Source organism: Lineus longissimus, chromosome 10, assembly GCF_910592395.1.
Source record: "Lineus longissimus chromosome 10, tnLinLong1.2, whole genome shotgun sequence".
Classification (NCBI taxonomy): Eukaryota; Metazoa; Nemertea; class Pilidiophora; order Heteronemertea; family Lineidae; genus Lineus; species Lineus longissimus.
Genome location: NC_088317.1, coordinates 3,983,755 through 4,006,566, shown reverse-complemented (window position 1 = coordinate 4,006,566; position 22,812 = coordinate 3,983,755). Strand labels below are relative to the sequence as shown.

The following is a 22,812-nucleotide window of genomic DNA, read 5'->3' as shown; positions in this document are numbered from 1 at the left end:
TGTTCAGGCTTGGTTCTTCACCAGGTGCTGACCGACCGTCCGACTAAGATCCTGCTCACATTCGCAGCACGATTCTTTCATATTCACAGCACCCTTCCATCTAAGCTTTTTACTCGGCAGCTGAATGCCAGCAGTGTGCTGTTGAAGGAATTTCCTTGAAATATTTTCAGGAGTTGTTGCTGGGTTGATGAGCTAACTATCTCTTTCACTGGCTCTTCCAAGAAGAATGGCGCTGACGTTGAACATTATGCATACAGCCTACAAAAAGAGCCAAGAGCACTCTCAGTGCCCAAAAAACACATCTTCTGGTCCAATAAACTCTGATTAAGTGACAAGTTTAGTCTTGTGTGACATCTAAAGTGACCTCAACCACAGCGCACCCTGAACTTGACGTAATCCAAGACGTCACTCAACACCCGATTTGTCATGAGATTGTAAGGTTGTTGGACCTGAAAAAGTTCTTTTACGGCACTGCAAGCGTCTTGAACATCCGGTCTTCCTCTCCTCGACTAAATTTTCGGATTCCCAGCACACATATCTCCCGAGACACATCTAAGGTCTTGAAAGAGTGTGTTTACAACTCCAAACAGTGTGTTCGTAATAGGTACATACGGACGTAGCCTGTCAGGAAAACTTCACCGGGTTCTGTGTTGTTCATTTGTTAGGGATGTAAAAAATGTTGTATATGCTTTAGAGGGTGGCAGCTGTGAATCATGATCTATGAAGCTATGGCAGAGTGAATCCGCATTTCGAGCTTCTGACTGTAGCAAACTGCTAAGCAAGCTGCAGCTGATCGGCAGAACAATATTGCTGGTATATTGAAATATATCTGCGTTATCTTTCTAATGTCCCTGATATCATATTGACTTAGACAGAGATGCATCAGATCAGTGGATCTTTCTCATTTTCTGCCCAGTGATTGGAACTTTACCCTGAAGACTTCCTGGACCAATATTTGAATCCATATTACGCCAAGATCATCAGCCCTCAGGCCATCAGGATGATCAGTTGGTATGGTAATAACTTGATATAATGACCATATCTATCATTTCATGTGGTGTGTTGAAATAACTGCGTGCTTGACTGAATATTTAACGAGCTGCCACAAGGCGTTTGGACTCCTCTGCTCCAGTCAATGCTCCGAATCTCAAGTTTTGAGTAGTCTCTAAAATCCATCAACTGGTCTGGTTTTAACAGCGGAGTGTCCCGAGGCAATGCCAGGCCAGCACTGATAGCATTGATGCGTCACTATCAGAAAATATACCCAGGGTCTTTTCTGATAATGATAATGTAGTGCATCATCTGCCCAGGAACTCTGTTCGAACTTCTTGTTTAGTACTGACGCGCATCATCTCTGGACACTTCTTCTGTAAAAGTAACCTTGTCCATCACCATACTTGTCTAGTTTGAAACTAGCATCAATTCGTTTCAAGTTTTTTCCAATGCTTGACCATCATATCGCGGACAATCTGCTCAAAGCGTTCGCTCCTGCTTCCACCATTCATCTGTCTAAGAAAGCTGTTGTATCTTCTTGTATTATTCATGAGTCATGCTGTAATGGTTTGTTGAGTTCCGAGGAAAAAAACGCCCTTCAAAGAGACTGGAGGATGAATGGAAAGAAGTCTTGCAGTTCCAGCTTGGCTGTTCAATAAAAATATCCAGTGTGGATTTTCTACGGAAAGGTCATGGTTTTGGTGAAATGTTCTGCTGCCTGTTTTAGGCCGTCTCTTTTTCGATGACCTTTGATGACAAAAGTATTGACTGTGCATGCCCTCTGAAGTTTCGTTTTGCGAAAAATGTTGGGATCACTCATTGGATGCTGTGATATTGTATATGATTGGTGACATTTGGGAAGTACGATGATGTACTTGTTTAGAGTACCAAACTCTGGGGAGAGGTTGTATTTGCACCGGCCTTCTGCACACTGGTGTGGAGGAATGTCGCTCATTTGTGGAAGACCCTACTGCGGTTACTGGGATCGCTCGTCATAGCAACAGTAATCACTCACTCGTTTGTGTGGTGCTTCTGGGTTCAAATGGGGTAGGCCTAAAGGTTGCATCAGCCCTTTGCCTCTGATTCTGAATAATGGACGATTTTGACAAAGTGGAGCCACCGTGACACTTTGTTCCAGGTGAAACACACAACTGGTCAGCGCCCAAACAAGCCACATGTCAGTAAGGAAAGGAAAGCGTTTGGTGTCTTGTGTTCCATCAAAGGGTTATTGGAAATCGTCGCTGTAGCATGTATGTCTAGTGTTCACGAGATAATCTTATACCAGTTCAGTTCCTATGAAAACACTCCTTGCTTGTTGATTTGGGCTTGCTCTTGAAGAACATGCAGTTTGTATTGAATCAACAGTCCTGGCTTGAGTGACTCACCCTACTATCTACTTTGTACCGTAGTCAGGTAGTGAGCCGGCAAGTTGGTGTGTACTTTGCATAGCTCACCGATATGCTACACTTTTCGCTATTCATTGTAGTCATTTGATTCAAACTTGGCTCTTTGCTGAGGTATTGAGAAACTTAACAACCAAATGGAGATGTCACTTGCTCTTGCAGTTGGTTTGTCCTGGGTGAAACATAGTATTGACCCTTAACCTCTGCCTTTGGGGCTGGGGTGGGGTACAGGGGTTACACCAGGTAAGGGAACTTTTTGTTACCCGCTGCGGTCACCAATCATGAGCAGTGTCGTTGTGGATATCTGGTGAACAGAACCTAGAATACACCCAGACATTCATACAGGTTACATGCTAGAAGGTTTCCGTATTTGCACACCATTCAAAAATTGACAGTGACGAGTACAACTAGAGAGCTGTAGAGGAATAAATAACGTTTGAATTCACTGCGTGGTCGCATGTCATACGCAGCATATCGATTGACGTTCATATTGATGACAAATACCGCATCAGCCAGACTGGCACCACTATGACATGCTAGGCTAGTCTCAATCTACAAATTACAAACTCAAAGTGTCCTATTAGTTTGGCTAGTTCCATGAATTGCTTGTTGATGGGATGTTAATTATTTGGTCTGCGGACAGTTTGTAAGCGTTACTAGCACCAGATTCTCTGTAAGTGAACGCATCCTTTTTAAGTACCTGCATGTAACTGCGGAGATGTTCATTGCTCATTTAGCTGGGTATGCATGTTAATTGTATATCCTGGAGGAATTGTGGTGCATGCTTCATTGTCTGACTAAAACATATGAAAAGGGAAGATACCTTTGCCTCAAAATTTGTTGCCGATATTGACAAAGTGAGGCAAAGCCATTGTGGCACTGAATGCCTTTATTTCATTGGAGGAGATGAACCGGCTTGTCGTTTTGAGGTCCTGCTGTGTTCCGCACAGTTTCTCCTCGACATAGGTGCCAGAATTTCTGCTGTAAATCCTGGTGCAGGGAAACTCTTGTAGGATGTGCACTGGTGTCAATTACTAATGGAAGCGTCTTGACCGTGCATTATCTTACCCTGTCAGGGTACACTCATCGGGCTGAACGCATCAACCACAAGACTATTGGATTGTCCATCAATGACCTTAGAAACCCCTCCGGCTTCGAAGCAGTTTATGAAATTACCAGCATCACCTTTCTAAGGAAATTGTCCTCACTATCGAGCGCACCGTGTTGTGATATTAGAAATCGTACAGTCACCGTAGAAGGGGCTGTAAGGTGACGTTGTCGGATGTAAATTGAGTTGTTCCTGTAGCTTGAGTCATCGGTGATCATAGGCCGCTACTATAAAGGTCATGTCTTGAAGCTACGAGTGAGAGCTTCAATGAAAAATTCGTTTGATGATGAAATACCTAAGCAGATTTCCTCTTTATGCTGCATTGTTTTCATCTTCTTGGCGAACTGTTTGATTTTGTGACAAAATCAGTGTCTGATCTGATAAGTGGGCTGTCAGTCAGTAGTATTCTCATGTTGATGTGAGCTCACTTTGGACATCGAAGAGTTAGTGACATCTTTGAGTTTCCCTTTTCCTTGGAACAAAAATGCAGAGGATGGGTGGGAAATGTTGATTGCCTTGGTCTGAGAAGGATGTCAGTCTGTCTATGCAATCACAAATTGGCCAACACTAACTTTACACTGCTCTTCATCCTTAAATCACACAACGATTGGAATATATCCATAACTTTTGCTCAGAATAAAACTTCCTATCCATTCAACATGCGTTTGGGCTGAACATGGTAGAGTAACCAGTGAAGCAATCACTCATTCTCATTCCACAGGCACCAGGAGGCGAGCACAGCTCAGCACGTTGAGTCAGCTTCTTTTTCTTGTAGTGATGTCATGTCAGCTGGCATAAGTTCATCGAGGGTAAATCAGACTGCCACCAGATCAAGGAATGTCAATAGTTTGCACCAAATTTCTCGCTCTGTTGGACATGATGCAGAATTTTTTCAATGGGTTGAAGGAATTTGACCAAATGCCTGTTGGGGGATGCTGTGTACCATGAATGGTGATGATAAATGTATTTGTCAGCTACATGGTGGCTAAAAATTCAAAGCAATTTGTGAAAACAAGAAGAATTTGACAGTTACCTTCAAGAAGCATTCATGGTACAAGCCATTCATCAACTCAATGCTGATACCAACTCGAACTACGAGTCTGATGAAGTGTAATGATTCCTTGATTATGATAAGCAAAAAAACGCACTGCATTCCAGAGTGTGATTCATCAAGCATCGATACCACTCCATGGCGATCAGGAATGATTACATTAAAAAGTTGCAGAATTATGTGACCTTGAAACCATTCATGGTGTGTAGCTCACTCTGCCAGGCTTTATGATGGTGTCTTCTGGGTGTGGGTTCATGGAGGATGTAATCTGTGGTGAGCCAGTGGTATCTCTCTGATAATGAATAGCTTCTTGATTAACTCTGAGAAGATGTGGGACTGAGTCTTTAGTGTGGATAATACATTGTGGTTGATGCGTTCCTTTCACTCCAATGCCTTGCTTTCTCATGGGATGCTAGTGTTCCAACTCGTATTGACCGTGCTACTGCCAAACACTTCTTTTCAGATAAAAAACCTCTGTCCATCAATGAAAGTCATGATGTCACCCCGGATGGTTTCGCGCTTGCCGTGCTTGTTCGTTCTAACATATTTTCTCTCGTGTATCTTTGCAGGGTCGCCACACAAAAACAGGACAACTTGCCGCCATCAAAGTTATGCCAGTTACCGAGGTATGTATCTCGTAGACGTCCATTTAGAGCAGCGCTATTTGTCAGATTGCTTAGTATCTCAAAATTAACTATTCAGTATTCTAACGTTGTCTTTAGTATTGAACCGTCAACTTCAATAGTAAAGTAACAAGTAAGAAAACATTTGAATGAACCTACTGAGCTTTGGTACCAATCCGTGGGTCGGGTCTGACTCCTCGCCCGAACTTGGCCATGGAGTCTCGACCAGCCGAGCCCATTAACAAGAATTCAAGGGCCACTTCTCTTTCTCTAGTGAGACCTAAAAGTACTTAGGCGATAAGCGTGACCGACATGATAGGGCAGCCAGATCACAAGTCCAGCCTGTCTTTGCCAACCGGCGTGGCTATGACATGCATATAGTGATTGCAGTGTGCACTGTTGAGAGCGATAGATCAATACTCATGAGTCTAGACCTACGGTGCTTTAATGGGAACCTTGTTCAGGATTAGTAGAGCTGTGAATAAAAAATTTGACAGGCACAATTGAGGTCAACTAGATCTGTTGCAATCGACTTGTGCTGTGACGTGCATTTGCTGAGCGCTATATGCACTGTTGGAAGCGACAGTAGGGATCAATAAGTCAGCAACTTGTCCTCTGTCCTCTGGACTAGCGGCGCATCAACGAGCATCTCTTTCTGTACAAGAGGTGTGACTTCGTTTGGCGGCGCAGTTGAGAAAATAGCTCAAGCAGACCACAAAGACTTGTTAGCGTGGTGTTTAGCCACGTCAGGCATCGGAAATGTCTTGTGCATTGCTGAAAGCGACAGAAGCGTTACAGTAGTCAACAGCTGCGCTAATTTCCATAGAGTCCAGATCCAGCCGAACATAACAAGAGTGCATGGATCGCGTCTCTTTGTCTGGGAGAGGTGAGACTGAAAAAAGCACGTAACTGTTGAAATGCTGAAGAAACTTGGCGGAGATCTTTTGTTGTGGGCAAGTGTGCTGTCAAGACAGACCGTGATTAATATAGGGTTTTTGGGTGAGAGAGCTGGGAAAGGTTTCTATCCTGGCTATGGGAAGAGGTTGATATAGCGTCCTAGTAAAAAATGTTAGAAGAATTAATGACAGCCTCGGAACTTTTTTACACTGAAGTGATTTAATAAGGACACCCTTGTGTTGACAAATACTGTCCTTGACTGAGAGTGTCCTGATTACAGGGGTCAAATTCAATTGAAACAACCAATGTGGTACCACATGGGGTGTCCTTGATAGAGGGGGGCATCCTTGATAGAGAGGTTTCCGCTTAAAACTGGTGTCAACAAAGTCCTTTGTCCTTAGACAAACAAAGTGACAACAAATTACAGTCATCATTTGAGATAAAAAAGTAATTTTGATAATTTCGTTAAGTCTGTCCTGTTCGTTTACAAACATATTGATAATTTGCTTTAGATAACCGTTCATTCCAACCCAAATTGACCAAATTCCTATAATGGGTAAGGCCCTGATCAAGTGTTATGTATTGGCGATCTCCGGCAGCCTTGTGTTAATTTGCCGTTAAGATAAATGTTCATTTATTTGTTGGTCATGTTTTCGCCACTTCTGTTCTCGGAAGCGAAGCGAATTAATCATGCTTTTAATGACAAATGATTTGGAACGGAAATAAAAGTAGGAAATAACCTAATTATTTTGTGAACTGTTGATGCAATTATTTATCTGTAGGAACATGTTCCCTTAACGAAGACACCATACCAGCTAAAGACTTTTTTTGCAAATTGATTGTAACTGGAAATTTACGATGTTTAACAAGGCTTACAGAGGTTGCGCATTCTTGCTCTGACTCCGACTTCATCTATGAGGTTGAATACGAGTTATGTAGTGATATATTTTATCTAATTTAACTGTTCAATTCAATCTAACTGACCGGGAATCAAACCCGGGGCCTTAGAGGTAGCAGGCACTGATGTTTCCGCTGAGCCACTCCAACAGCCAAGTTAGGGGGTTTCGCTTCCTGATGAATCCCTTTCTGATGGGAGAGGACAACATTCTCCAACGCAACATTCTTGGCGGTCTATGTTTTTCACATATCACAGTTGTACCAAATATTGTTTATAGCTACCATTACCCCTGCCTACACTCAGCTGATTGACTTTATTTTAGCTGACAAAGGTTTCATCACATGGACCTCCTGCTTGAGGCAGTCACCCGAACTGCCACACTAGTTTGGTGTTCCTGAATGCCAGGTTGCAGGAAAAGTCATATTTGAAGCGATCATTGCCCAACTTCAGCCTTGAAGTCTACTTGCGCTATATCCATCCCTATATCATGTGCCCCAGCCTAAATGTCACTAGGGCACCATGCACTGTCATGTCAGTACATAATGTAGACTCCGGGCGAATGTCACATAATCTGTTATTATCCCGTTATTATTCCAATGGCTGTTCCCATGGCATTGTCTGCAAGGACCCTAGGGAGGATATGTAAACTATCATCTGCCATGTGAATCTCATTATCAAAACATTACAGTCTATTATTGTGTGATCGCTCAATTATAATTTCATAACGGAATATCTGAAACTGTTGTTTCTGTGTTTCTGGGGAGAATGTTTTTTTCCTCAGTTGTTTTTTGTGCTCGAATAAAAAGACAACACATGATGGATGATGATGTCCTAGTCTTCCCCTGAAGAACAGGAATAGATGTTTGGCCTTTGGGTGGCAGTTGCAGCGCTCATATTTCTGGATGGAAGATGTCAGCCTGTTACCTCTGAGTTCATCCACATTTGATGCCTCGATTTGTTTCTAAGCTGTCGATTTGTTGGTACAAAATATAAACCTGTCACTTTCATATACATTAATACTGTTGTAAACATGTGATAAGTGTGATGTGCTTCACCATCAGCATGTATAATTCATGCTAAGTATAGCAACAGTTGATAATACAAAATTGATTATAAAATTGCCCGGCTATTTTTGGTAACAGGAGTTTTTATGTCCGGCATTATGTTGTGTATGTGTGTGGCTGATAATAAACTTAATAATAATAGTCATCTTTGCCTCACTATACAATGTAGTATGAAGAATATTTTTAAGTCCGCGATATATACGGCATTATACTTATGAATGCATGCAACAATGTAGGATAGAAATCATACAGCGGGTACATAATGAATGTTGAGTGGAATCTCGATAATTGACGCCTCCATACTGTGGCAGAACTCCAAGAAGACAGTCGCAATAATGATTTGTTATTGAGCGTGACTTTTGCCTACACAAAAGTGTCTGGGTGAGCAAGTTGACATGATCACAACACTGCGCTATAAATGTCTACGGAGCTGTCAGAAATGTGATTTGTTATATTAGACTATACATCAGGGCCGTTTGCACGGTACCAATTCATACCTAACCTGATCAGATCATATCAGACCAGATCATATCATATCAAACGTAGTAAAAAAACTTATCAGCTTCAAGGACAGCATCATAAAGTCTATTATGTTTTATACATGTACTTTGATTCTAATTTTAAAAATGCCTTATTTTCTTTCTTTGCAGGATGAGGAAGAAGAGATAAAATTAGAAATAAATGTATTAAAAAAGGTAAGGTGTCATGGAGTGACATTTTACAGAATGTAGCAGAGAAGCTCGGAGTGGGTTAATTTGGATTTAGCTGTTGAACAGTTCAGCTCTTGCTACTGTTTGTCATCATGATTGATTACGTATCAGTATATAGTCTTATCTTAGATTATACTTGATGCATGAGTCAGCCAGCCTCCTTAGAACTGGGAATCATAAATCTAAGTTCTAATGCTGCATGCGAATCGATAGCAATTTTAGACTTGACTTGTAGTGCTGGGAAAATAGTCTTTCAGGTACTAGCTTTGGATAGATATGGATGCAACTAATTTTGCCAGAAGCCTTGGCCTGAGGTTGTAAATACATCATAGCAAGAATTAATAAAGACTACCGGTAGTCTTTAACAATTCTTGATGATAGCTTAGAAAACCAATATCAGAGACCTCAAGTGTTGTCACTCACCAGTTATCTGTGTCCTTCCCTTGGGCTTATGAACTTATGGTGCTGTGGCCCCCAGACCCTGCTTCGACCCAAGAATTCAAAACGGGTCGGTGATATCGGAAATATTTTTTTGGGAAAAGATGTTTGGTGAAAGCTAAAATGTCTTTAAATGTGAATGAAATAGTGCTAACACTTGGGTTAGCTGTTGATTGATTTGCTTGACCTAGCAGTTCTGTCAAGGACAAAGTTCAAGTTATATTATTTACTGTTCCGCAAATGCAGTCAAGTGTTTTCCTCGTTTAGTCTGAAAACTCTTCCTGGACGATATTGATTTTGCCTGTCCTTTCGTTTTATTTACTACGAATGTCGAATGTCGTATCAGAGGTATCAGAATTGTAACAAGATTAGAAATAGCACTCAAACGGAAGATTACACTTGCGCCACTCTCCAGATGCAAGTCCCCATGCTGGGAGATTGTTTACTAGTATAGGAAGATAGATTAGAAGTGGAGTATTCCCCCGAAGCTTGTTTGAAAAAACCTCATCTTTCATGTTTACGTATCAGCGCCTAATGCAGTTGATGCTTTCAAAGGAAATGGCAATTTGCATTTCATAGAGTTGAACCTCTCTATTAAGGACTGAAGAATGAAATTGATTGAGATGCAAAATTTGATTTACAAAAGTCAGAAGTGACAAAATGAGCAGTCATTGATGAGTCTATTTTCTTTGTCTGAATGCATCTTGAAGTTTCTATCAGTTATTTGAAATAAACAATACCTTTTTCTTTGATTTTCAGTATTCACATCATCGGAACATTGCAACTTACTATGGTGCCTTTATCAAGAAGATGCCTGCAGGGAAGGATGACCAGCTTTGGGTGAGTGGGAACGCAGTTCTGTTGCAGTTGAAAGATAGCTTTTATGATACAGTTGAATTGGAGAACCATTGCAGTGATGAGTGGAGGGTCTAATGGAAGAAACTAAATGGCATTTGGCTTGCCATCCTGATCTGTAGACTGGGTACATTTCAATTTGTATTTCATGTGTGTTTCAGCTGGTCATGGAGTTCTGTGGTGCTGGTTCTGTCACAGACCTCGTGAAGGCCACGAAGGGACAGTCACTGAAGGAAGAGTGGATAGCCTATATATGTAGAGAAATACTCAGGGTAGGTACAGTTTCTCTCAGTAATCCAAGTCCAAGGGTTTGTGAGGCCATCCCCAATTATGTCATGCAAATAATCTACTGGAGTAATCCAGAGATCAGTGTTCAAACCCTGTGGCAGGGCTGAAATGTCATGATTGTTGGAGTTGTTTAGCTACTTGCAAAAATGGGAGGCAGCTGCATCTTTTGTCACTCAACCTTGCCAAGCATCTTGAGTTTCTGTGTTTCAAGTTCATACTTGTTTTCATTTCAGGGTCTAGCTCACCTCCACCAAAACAAAGTCATCCATCGAGATATCAAAGGTCAAAATGTGCTACTGACAGACAACGCTGAAGTCAAACTAGGTAAGGCTGACACTAGGGCTAACGACCTTCGACAAGGAAGGACTCAAATGAGTTTAAAAGTTTCTCTCTTGAGTAAAATGAAAATCGATGCTTGATGCCCGGTTCCAAGCCTCTACTGTTTTCAGTAAGGGTCATCTTCTGCACCACTTGAAGTCTAAGACCCATCATCTTTCAGTCCAGGACAGGCCAGTATGATCATACCCTCGGGCCACTCTTATCATTTTGTTTTGGTCCACTGAGAGAAAAATCTCATGTGTCGATGAGTTTAAGTCAGTTGAGACGAGTCTGTTACACAAGATTATTAAGGATTATATGACTCCTTCCTCTGCATTTCAGTTGACTTTGGGGTTAGTGCCCAGTTAGACAAAACAATTGGTCGGCGGAACACGTTTATTGGTACACCGTACTGGATGGCCCCAGAAGTTATAGCCTGTGATGAAAACCCAGATGCCACCTATGATAATAGGGTAAGAATGGAATAAATCGGCCAATAAGAGTGACATCTGTCGCTGGCCAAGTGTGTAACTCGGCCTAAAAGGTCAAGGTCTGGGAACTTGATGCCAGATGAGTGGTCGTAGTAGAAATTACAGGTTTCACTCGAACTGAACCTCGATGCCACCACACCCATGATTGAAGGTCGCCACTGATGACGTAACAGCAACAATTCAGGAAACCATCAATCAATACCGTGGCTATTGAAGGCGCTTTAGTGGTTCAATGTCACATAGTCAATTTTAAATGTTATATCGGCATCGTTAGTGGCTACTGAGGTCTGCTAACACTATTTTGAGCTCACCTCGGCGAGCTTATGTCATAATGTCTTGTCTGGCGTTTGCGCATCAAGTATCATCCAAATTACAATGTCTCCCCTCTCCATTTCAGAGTGACTTATGGTCTTTAGGCATTACAGCCTTAGAGATGGCTGAAGGAAAACCACGTGAGTAGCTTTGAAATTTGATCTCTTGAATACTGGTATTCAATGTAAACATTGATCTACATGTATCGTTAAGGACAGTACATTTGATACCAAGTCTTTCCTGGCTTGTCTATCAACATAGTCAGTTATAGAGAGCTGATGGTTGGCCTCTGTTTGTTAGCTTCCATCATCATTTAGTAAGCGGACTGGTCTGCCTTGCCGATTCTCAGATGTGGAGCTTTACTCTGTTGGTGCGTTGTGTGTAACTTTGTTCTTTCAACTTCTTTTCATTGATTTCAGCCTTATGTGATATGCATCCGATGCGCGCCCTGTTTTTGATACCAAGGAATCCTCCGCCACGATTAAAGTCGAAAAAATGGTAAGTTGAATCTGTGGTGGTGGTGTTGGACATCTTGGAGCCACAGCTGAGGAAGTCCTCGCTTAAGCTTCGCCTTTGAAGAACAGAGCTGCAACCTGAAAAGGAGCTGCTGCTTTGTGTGGCTCAGACTCTCCTCTAGGGGTGAAAAGGTCCTTCATTGAACCACAGTGTGCTTGAGGAATAGGCAGGTCTCTTAGGCTTACTTTCCTTACTCCCCAGGAATATAAATCTGTACCTGTCAGGAATGCTCGGGTTGTGGCGCTGATTGAGCAACCATCTGAGTTCTACCGAAAGGTCTCAGGAGAGACCAGGGTTAAAAGAAGAAGCCGGATGATTACCTACTGATATCAACAATAAATCACAAATTTTAACTCTTAGACTTTTTACCAGGGTTGAAATGGATGATTTACATCGTAACTTCTCCGTTTCAGGAATAAAAAGTTTCAAAGTTTTGTCGATGCGTGCATGGTAAAGGACTACACGCATCGCTCATCAACAGAACAGCTTCTCAAGCACTCGTACATACGAGATCAGCCGACGGAACGGCAGGTCAGAATACAATTAAAGGATCATATTGATCGGCATAGGAAAAACAAAAAGCGTAAGTTACTTTCTTTTGATAATAATAATAATAATAAAATACAGTATATTATAGTGCCCTGTCCAAGCTCTAGGCTTGCTCCAGGGCACTGTACAGAGTTTCAAGCATTTTAAAATGTCTATATGAAAATAATAATTAAGTCCATTTTAGTTAAAAGTGTCCATACTAAAAGTGTCCAAAAGGGTTAAATGTCAAAAGCTGATTTAAAAAGGTGGGTTTTTAAAGCACGACTAAAAGATTTGGAGTCATTTATCACAGCAAGATCTTCCGGCAGAGAGTTCCACAAGTACGGATCTCGATCGTCTTTCTAGAGGTTATGACCTGGCAGAGACAAGGAACCTCGGTTTTGACCACTAGGTTATGAGGCTCATCTATCGTCTTCCTGTTCCAGCTGATGATCATGAAACTGACTACGAATACGAAGGCAGTGATAACGAGGAGGAGGAAGAACCGGTCGAATCCGGCGAGCCAAGCTCCATCATCCAGATTCCCGGCGAATCGACACTCAAACGCAACTTCGCCCAGATCCAGGAGGGCGAGGGCAGACGTACACCAAATCCGTACGCCTCACCGTCACCGCAACGCAATGCACAACAGTTCTTTCAGCGCCCGATGCCGCCCCAGCAGGTGGCGCACGCACCTCGACCGCAGAGCGGCCATAATCTACAACCACCCATACCCATGCATAATAATCAGAACCGAGGTAGGTCTATACATCGTTGGCGGCAGTTTTATAAACAAATATGATAATGATGTGGAAGGCTTGTTCTTTGCAGTTGACAGTTAAATGGGACAGCTATATCAACATGAATTTCATAAACAATCACTTATGAAGTTAAAAGCTGTGTTGGACTTGGAGAAAACTGGAACCCTCTCACAGACACAAATGTTATCTGTAAAGTTGTCAACCTTTAAAATTACTGGTACATTCCAGTCGGAGTCTTGGGAACATTGTAGCTACCATCGAACATGCCAACTTTGCCACCCCTTAAAATATCCACCAAAAGAGATGTTTGAAGTTCTGGCAAAATTGCCCCCAAAATGCCAATGTGAGCTCATTTGGCGGTGGTTCTCATATCCATGTACCACACATTGTATTCATGTTCACATTATGATTGTGGTGCTCTAACAGAAATCAATCTTGGTGTTGTTCATTCGAATCTCGGTGGACTGCACCAGTCATGCTTAATGCTAAATGTTGCACTTTTTTTGTGCATGGCGATTATGATTTTGGACGTTCTTCTTCTGATGATTTTCTATTGAGTGCTTTGTTGCCGCTGGTTTGAGAGCAAACTTACAGGAAAGGAACAGGTCCGTTTGTGCGCCCGGTTTCCCTCGGTGTTCCCCGATAAGTTCTCCCAATTGAAAACTAGTCTGATTTGACTGAACTCTCTGAGGGCTTCCCATTCTGATCATCTGCTCTCTGCCTTCAGGTCATCACGGGCACCATCAGCACGGGGGTCCGCCCCCTCCACCGCATCACGGACAGAGTCGCCAGCAGGGCCGCCCAGTCAGTAATCACACCCCATCCAAACAAGTGCCATCTGATATTATACCCCACGGTGCCCAACACGGACATAGACCCGTGCCGAGAATGGGTCAGTATACAGTTGGGAGAATTTCTGCATGATGCCCTAACTTCAGATTCTCATATTTTTTATTGACATGGCTTTAACTAAGATCAGGCCGGCAATTAGAAATCACTTCTGATGTGTTTGATATCTTCTCCCCTGAATAGGTCATGTAAAATTCATTTTTGTCAAAGATGACACAACAGATCCACAGACTTATCGTCTGATAAATTGTTCTTTGCATGTATCTGTCTTCATTGATGCTTGTCTAGCGCTTTTGTTATGTAGTCTGTCGTAGATTTCTGTCCGTAAATGTTGCTAGCTGTGGAAAGGCTTCGCAGAAATTGTAATTTCTGGCTTTCGTTGACATCATTTTGTTATTTTCTAAGTGAGTGTCTTATTTCCGCAGGTGCTGGTAACCCTCCACAACCTCACATTATGCACGATGATCGGCAGCGACACCGTCATTCACAGCAACAACCACAACAAGTGAACCGAAAACCAGAGGTAGGAAGCGATGATATTTTATGAAAGAATTAGTATCGAAAGTTTTGGTGTCAGGGATCCTGACCTTGCCAAGGTGCACCCGTTTGTGTGTCTCTGTGACCCTGGGAGCCCTGACTACAGGCCTGTCCAACCATGCCAAGTCTTAGATGAGTGTTTATTTTATCTTTACTTTGAAAATGATACTCTTTGCCTTCCAGGAGCTGGATGCCTTGGCAGCACAACTTAACGACTTGGCTTCCGGTCATGATAATAATCGTGACAGAGATCGTGAACGTGACCAGCGGCACCGAGAACGACGGGAACAGCAAAGAGAACGTGAACGAAAAGAACAAGAGCGGTTACGTGTGGAACAAGAGCGGTTGCGCGAGGGTGAGCGGCAGAGAGCGCGAGAAGAGCACGAGAGGAGAGAACTAGAGAAGAAACGACAACGAGAGGAGAAGGAGGCCATGATACGGGCGCAGCAAGAACAAGAGCGCCTCGCAAAGCAACAAGAGCAGGACAGACGGACGCAGCAGGAGTTAGATCGGGCGCAACGCGAGTTGGAGCAGAGAGAGCAGCGTGAACGAGAAAAACAACGAGAGCGGGAGAAACGAGAACGGGAAAAACAGGAGAGAGAACGTGAGAGGGAAAGAGAACGGGAAGAGAGGGAGAGGGAGCATAGGGAGATGCGGGAAAGGGATAGAGAACAAATAGAGCGGGAGGCTCAGGAGAGGCGTGAGCTGGAGAGGCGTGAACTGGAGAGGCAGGAGTTGGAGGCGCAGGAACGAGAGGCGCGTGAACGTGATGACGATGATGAACCGGAGTCTGAGCAGGCGGAGGAGCCGATGGCTGATGATGAGGATGAGGACTCGGATGAAGAGGCTACATTGCCTACCCCTGATGGGACGCTACTTGCATCAGATCCTCCACGACCATTGTAAGTATTCATTCGTCATTCAAGACATATTTAGACGCGGCCTCCTCAGCTTGATGGGTTCCCACACTGAAGCTTTGGATTTCTGTGTGAAGTAACATTGGCCCTTTCATTAAGTGCTTTTCACTTCTGTTTTAAAGTGCTTGACAACTGCTGTCACTCTCATAGTTTTCTGTAGAAGCACTCTTGGATTTCAAGGAGCTCCTCAGGCAGCACTCACTTGAGCTCGAGTCGTGTAGGACAAGTTGGCAATCAGACTGGGGTTTGAATCTTAAGGGGGTCAGGCAGCTTGACCCATAGGCTATCTCTCTTTACATATCTTAACATAACGAGTGTATTCATCATTGTGTTTCAGGCCAGCTGATTATAGTGAAGGACATTCGACATTGGAAACATTAGAATCGATGGTTATACATCATGGTATGTATGGCAGCAGTCTGTTTTGTACAAATTCGCAGTATGTTACAGTGGATTTAATTGAGAGGTGTCTTGATTATAGAGGTCAAATCAAACAAAATAGGCTTATGGAATGGAAATAGTTCTTATATGGTACAACATTATCAAAGCTTTTTGCATTTATTCCCTTGGCGATCCTGAAACCTTTCAGTAGAACTCATCATTCAGGTAAGCTGCCCAGTCAGCGCTACAACTTAAGCATTTCCGACCGGTACCCATTTGTACACCTGGGCAGAGTAAGGCATGTTTGCCAAAGCAACCTGCTAAGGGTCTCGCGCTGTCAGTGGGGATCGAACCAGGCACCTCATGACTGCCAGTTCGGGACTCTAGCCTCAAACCACTGCGGCTTCTCATTGTTGCTATCATTATTCTATCACAGACCAACCACACGCTCCAGTACCACAACAAGCACCTGTCTCACAGTCGACGCCAACGAACTCCCCGAAACCATCGCCGAAGTCTAACAATCGGGTGGAAAATGAACGACAAAGAGATGGGGACCGAGACGGTGACCGAGACGGTGACCGAGACGGAGGCCTGGTGGATGATGGCACACTAGTTGTACGACGGGTACGTATGGTGGCGCCACCTATTTTCAAAAATCATCATCACGCTCTGTGGTGTTTTGTAAATAAGTTTATACAAATCATCTGTCATTGGTCTTTTTTGCATGAAATTAGATTTATCTTCTAAAACAACTCATGGAATTTATATATTTTTGCATGAAATTTTGTTGGTGATTTTTTTCTAAAGTGGCTCTTGATGTCGTGATATTGCATGAAATGTTCAATGCAATGGTAATACGATTTTATATTGAAGGATCGATGGTGGTACAGCAGAACCTCTCTATCAAGGATGCCTTTCGGACTGACAAATGCTGTCCTTGATTGAGAGGCGTCCTGATTATAGAGCTCAATGTAGATAACCAATTTGGTACCAGATGCTAAGTCCTCAATAGGAGTGCACCATCACTTCTTCAAGGTTACAGTAACTGTTTCTTATCATCTGCTTTAACTGTTGTTCAGTGTTTGAGTGGGTAATGTTTTATGTTGCAGTCGATAGTGGGTCTCCACGCGGTTCAAAGGGATTATCCGGTACTTTTACTACTTCATGTCCTTTATACCAGAGATTTGTTTTCAAGAGATTCAGTGACTCTTTTCTACAATGAATGAAACCAGGCTGCCCCGACCCACTTCATCAAAGTCTGGGTTTTTTATCTCGAATGAAAAAAACACTTCTTTAGAGTTTTGGACGTCCTGCTTTGAATATCAAACCCAACGCTTAGCAAATAGCAAATAGCAAATAGCAACAAAGCTTGACATGTGTCTCATAAAGAATTGTTGCAACCTTTCAATGGCCTTTGCCAGGCTCTTGTTAGCCCTTTTGAAGGCACATTGAATGCTTTACCCATTGTCACATATTCATTGTAGGAAAGAGTTGACTGATCAAGTTATTCTGAGTGTTCTATATTCTTGTTTTTTTTGTCCACCTCTACGTGTATTCTATGTTCTGAGTCCTCTATTCATAGGTTAGATCAAGTATGGGTTAAAGAATCTATACTTGGTTAGACATATAAGCAACGTTTTGTTTTTTCCTCTCCAAAATGACCAGACAAATTTAATACTCTGCACACACCCTTGACCCTTGACCTTTATTTGACCTTGCAGGTACACCATGATCTGCCCAAAATGACCTTGTATTACCTCGATAGGTTTAACCAGGTTAATGATAGTTTTCCATTTCCTCCACCTCCAAATACCATCGACATCATGGTAGGGGAACTACAGTAATACGATCACACACTATATTTCAATCATCTTTGAAGATTTCCTGTATTCTTTAGACCCAGAAATATTCGTGCACCTTTTATTCTCACGCAGATAATTGTTGCAGATATTCTTTTTCTTTATTCCCACAATTTTTTTAAACGTTTCTTTTGAATCATATTTTCTGTAGCTCCTCACCCGTTTTGTTGAGTCCTAATTAATGGCTTTAACTAACTCTTTGGGAGTAACCCAATGGTATGCATCATAGCATGTAGAAAGAAAAATCAGAATTGCAATTGACCAAAGGTGTCACTTGTAGCAAGAATTGATAAGGATTAAGAATGTGGAAACAGTACTACAGCATCTGATCTAGTTCTCAGTACCGAATTCTGACAATAGGGGGCTTTGTTGATTCTTGCTTGAAGTGAGTAAATAAGTGGTATCAGAGATTTCCCATCCTCTATAACCACCCTTTAATAGCTGGCGTTGGTAGTAACCTTATGAATTAAAAAATAGTTCTCAGTACCGAATTCTGACAATAGAGGGCTTTGTTGATTCTTGCTTGAAGTGAGTAAATGAGCGTTATCAAAGTTTCCCATCGTCTATAACCATCCTTTAATAGCTGGCTTTGGTAGTAACCTTATAAAATAATATTTTCTACAACGAAGAAGAAGGACCATTTAATTTGATTCAAGTATGATTGAATCAGATTCTGTGTAAGGTTTATTTAGAGCTGTAGTGCTTGTGCAGTGATGTCAAATTTGACCAGCCAGTGTTGGTCCTTCCCTGTTTATTGTAACCAGCTCTGATTTAACAGCCCCTGCGAATGGCACATGCTATAGTTCATTCCCATACCTTGTTGTCAGCTCTTGGAATGTGTCACTAGTAATTTTGACAATTGGTATCAGAAGATGGTTAAGTTGCATGTAACCTGCCTTCTTTATGAAGATTTGTCAACTTTCCCTCATGCAGCATCTTCATCAGCTGTGTATTCATATCCCCCCCTCCCCAACAGGTTAGCATCCGTTGGCAAATACCCTCATATTTTACATCAAGCTTCCAGAGTTTAGGTTTTGCCTCTTATCAAGTTTATGCTAAATTTAATGAAAGAAATTTCATATTGTCTTTTATTTCATAATTATTTCTTCATGCTTCATCTTTTCAAACTAATATCTTGTAACAAATCCATTCATCTTTGAAAATGGATCTTGATCTGGGTAATGTTGATGAAATGGAGGATAACTTGGAGTGATAAAGTTCAAAGACGTCTTTCTAGTTGATGGTGTTGGTTTCATGCATCTGAAAGATACTAATATCTTTGGCGTAGTTTTGATTCAGCATTTTGAAAGCATTTTTACAGTAATGTTAATTCAATTTGGTTTTTCGCTGCATTTTATTTTCCTGAATTTTTTGGTTTCGAAAAATGTGATTTTGAAAAATACCGAAATTTCCTGGTTTACTGAACTATGGAAACTAAATCAGTTTATACTGCAAACTTGTCTATTTGAAGTTGCTGTTTCAATAATTTGATACAAATTTTAAAAGTTGGTGAGTTCCCCTTTCAATCCAGCATCATGTTTTAAAAGTTGCTGCTGGAAATAAGTCCCTTTCTCATTGCCATCTTCCTCTCTTCGCAGAAACAACAAGAGTCAGGTGGCAGCAGTAATGGCAGCGCAGGCAGCCGAAACTCTGACCGCATCATCGGTGATCATCGACATCATGATGAACGGCGCCCGTCGGAGCCGGTGGCGCACAGCGCCATGGCGAGCAGGACATCTCGTCATGATTCTTCTCCTGGTGCTTTGGGTAAGGATGAAAACGGTAAGTGCCAGGTTTCTGTGATGAGTCCCAGTCATGTGTGGTCAGAGCCATTCCAGTTAATGCCACCCCTTGGAAGACTCTGGGATGACAAAGCGCTTTGAGCACGGACCGTTCCATGGAAAAGCTCTGTTAAGAAATCAAACTTTAACTTTGGAGATATCCAGGATATAGTTTTGAAATAAGTCTCTTGCTTTGATCATGTTTGCTGACTGGAATGGCATTGTTGTACAATTCATATTGTATCGAAATTTGGGTGTTGTCAGTGGCATTATGCTATTTGCCACACTACAATCTTGATGTTGTGTTATTGTGGTCCGGGGGTTGGTTCTCTACTAAAGAAGCATGTGGTATTACCAGATGGTGTAATGGGACATCTCGTTATGTATAAGAGCCCGACACGCCAGCAAACAAGTGATTTTTATCGCTGCGGCAGGTGATCATCATTGCAAGATCTCCCTCAAATGAAAGAAACAACCTTCCTGCATGCGTGGTCATCAGATTGAACACTGTTGTGATTTCCGCACAAAGTTTCAGCAATCTTTAACTCGGATGTATCAAAGTTCTATTTCTCAGGTTGTGTTGAGAAATCACATCATGTTGTAAGGGACAATTCACGAAACTTTGCACAAAGCCACTCAGCATGCTGGAATGGTTTAAATCCTTGGTGACTGGTTGAATTCTTTGGTGAAAACGCATGAACTCTGTGCTTTATAAGTTTAGCTTAGTTTTGCTCGGCATGTGCAGGTCTCTTTCGTTCCATTCACTCCACTCAGCTTGCAGATTCCTGAATGATTCTTCTGAAATGTACCAATTTGACTTGCCCTGGGCTGCATAACTCCACTCTCCATATTTCCCTTGTCCAGTTCCCTAGGAATTTGCATGAATCTTTTCTTTTGAAGCTTGGGAAGTCTTCTTTTTCTGCTGTATTTTCGAGTTGACCCACCCCTCAATACCATTAGTTTGTTTTTTTTCACCGCAGTAATGAAGAACTCACTATCTCACTATCGCCTGGCCTATTCTCCTTCCGAAAGTTTATTTCTTGATTTATTTCTTCACGTACCCTTTGCCAATCATTTCCATGCATAGGCAGTAATGTCATTGTCAAACCATAGTCATTTTTCAAGCCCTTAATCAATGATGTGCATGTGTATTTCGTTTCTTATTTGAATTTTTCATTGTGAATGGCAAGAAAGTCTTAAGTTCCAGTGACACCATAATGTTTAATCTGAATTTCATTAAAGAATCAAAGATCTTTTTTTCTGCTAAGTTTAACTAAGCTTTCTAACAGTATTGTCCTATTAAACAGTATTAGAAATCTTAACCCTGGTCACAATGAAATGCTATTCTTGAAATGCACCCAATGAAACTTAGCTACATCACCACGCCAAAGTTAAACTGGTCCCAATTCATTGAAGTTGACTACTTTAGTATAAATTTGATGTCAATGTTCATTCGGACCTGTTCCATTTTCAGGTATACCCTATTCGAGACAAAACAGCGGCAGCAGTAGCGTGTTGCCCGATCTTCTGCCCCAACAGTCTTCATCTGGAGAATCACCACTCTCGAGATTGCAACGCCCGCAAGATAAGACCACATCGGATGAGGTAAGCAAATACAAGGGGGTTCGGTCAAGTGATGGAAGTGCTTTAAAGCACTGGCCAGTCCATTTGATTATGTACAATAAGGCTGTTCAATTCTGCTGCACCACCCCTCTGTCTGAGAGTGCAATTCGGTTAAGATTTATGATTGTTTTGCAACCTGGTAAATTCATCAATGTGAATGTATGTGTGATTATTATAAGGATTGCGGCTCTCATGCTTTCCTGTCCTGCTCTTGATTTAAAGTCAGAACTGACCATTCATTTTGAATTTGAACAGGACCAGTGAATTTTGTCTTCATTCTTTTCTTAAGGGTTGACCATAGGCACCACCGTTTTGGCCAGAACTTGCAATCCAAAAGCAATTAGAAGTGAAGTGAATGCCTTTTTCAAGGGTGGGAGTCAGTTCTTTGTCAGAGAACAGACTCCCAGCCTTAAAATTGGCATTCAATTTATTTGAAGGAGTTCTCATTGCTCTTGAAATGCAAGTTCTGGCCAAAAATGGTGATGCCTATGGTCAACCATTAATAGTTGACAGTTTTTATGTTCCATGTTGGACTAACCTGTTTATGTCCGAGTGCCTAACCTTCCATAGCTCCGGGGTGCGGATCCCTCTGTGTCATCCAAATAGATCACCATGTATCTGTCTTCCTTTCCTTTCCTTCTTCTGCCATTTGAACATCCCAAGTACGGCAAGATGCCCCAAATTTGGCGAAAGAATCTGACATTGTGGTGACACCTATGGGTTTGTCACTGAACTAACTTAGTATTCTTGGGCTAAATTACAAGTTCTCTTTCCATGGCGTGGAGAGTCTTGACATTGTTTCCGCAACTTTCTATTTTTTGTGCAATTGTTCGTTTCTTTCTTTCTGTGGCATATTTTTCTCTAGGCTTTCCTCAAAATTGCTGAGCTCTAAAACCTTGAATAACTTTGATAAATTTCAGCCTCCTCCTTTGCCGGTGAGTTCTGCTTAAAATTATATTTGTAAATACTCAACAATCGTCTGTGTGAGCTTTGAAGTTTTCATCAGAGCCGATTACCGGATTGTTGATGGTCTTTCAATGGAACAGCCAATCTATTGAATTTACACACTAGGTCCTGTGCATTTTGGCTGTTCTTTTCAGAGGGACACCCCCCTTTGTTGGAGTTGCTGATCTTGTGTGGGTTAATGTAATATGAATGGAACAGCTAAATGCACAGGGGGTGCACTACATTCTTCCATGTTTTGGCTCTTCTGCATTGAACATACCCTCCCTCTGCGATGATGCACTGTAAGTCAGTGGAATTCAAAAGAAATAGAAATGCTTGATTGCTTTCGATATGGAAAACATTAAAAGAATCTAGTCCCCAGCTTCATGTCATCCAATTCCCTGCAAACCTGTTACCTTTGTCCCATGCTGCATTTTTGTAAGGGCGCCAAAGCAGATATGCTGTGTGTTTGCGCAAGCAAATATGCTGTGTTTCTAAAAGAAATATGCTTTGTGTTCCTAAAGTAATTATGCTTCTGTTTGCTGAGCAGACATGCTTTGTGTGTTTTGTCTGCATGATGTTGCTAAGTAATGGAAATTTCTACAATTAGATATTTTTCATAGTTTTCTCTAGATATTTCTTTAGATATTTTTCGAAGTTTCT

The 22,812-nt window shown here is 41.9% G+C and overlaps 1 protein-coding gene across 12 annotated transcripts in view; it reads left to right on the top strand.

Annotated features, from left to right (window-relative positions):
- The window catches only part of LOC135494652 (serine/threonine-protein kinase mig-15-like), a 45,899-nt gene that overhangs the window by 8,548 nt on the left and 14,539 nt on the right, over window positions 1–22,812 (top strand). For 5 of the 12 annotated variants that reach the window (XM_064782824.1, XM_064782823.1, XM_064782822.1 and 2 more), the window contains exons 3-21: window positions 5,125–5,181; window positions 8,688–8,732; window positions 9,945–10,025; window positions 10,202–10,312; window positions 10,562–10,652; window positions 10,989–11,119; window positions 11,535–11,589; window positions 11,869–11,947; window positions 12,379–12,548; window positions 12,940–13,251; window positions 13,982–14,146; window positions 14,529–14,626; window positions 14,824–15,542; window positions 15,895–15,959; window positions 16,375–16,565; window positions 17,663–17,716; window positions 19,399–19,582; window positions 21,056–21,186; window positions 22,125–22,139. In XM_064782824.1, coding sequence (XP_064638894.1) covers window positions 5,125–5,181; window positions 8,688–8,732; window positions 9,945–10,025; window positions 10,202–10,312; window positions 10,562–10,652; window positions 10,989–11,119; window positions 11,535–11,589; window positions 11,869–11,947; window positions 12,379–12,548; window positions 12,940–13,251; window positions 13,982–14,146; window positions 14,529–14,626; window positions 14,824–15,542; window positions 15,895–15,959; window positions 16,375–16,565; window positions 17,663–17,716; window positions 19,399–19,582; window positions 21,056–21,186; window positions 22,125–22,139 — 2,754 coding nt within the window. The remainder of the gene's footprint in view (window positions 1–5,124; window positions 5,182–8,687; window positions 8,733–9,944; window positions 10,026–10,201; window positions 10,313–10,561; window positions 10,653–10,988; window positions 11,120–11,534; window positions 11,590–11,868; window positions 11,948–12,378; window positions 12,549–12,939; window positions 13,252–13,981; window positions 14,147–14,528; window positions 14,627–14,823; window positions 15,543–15,894; window positions 15,960–16,374; window positions 16,566–17,662; window positions 17,717–19,398; window positions 19,583–21,055; window positions 21,187–22,124; window positions 22,140–22,812) is intronic. The other 7 variants (XM_064782827.1, XM_064782829.1, XM_064782825.1 and 4 more) reach the window with 4 other exon arrangements.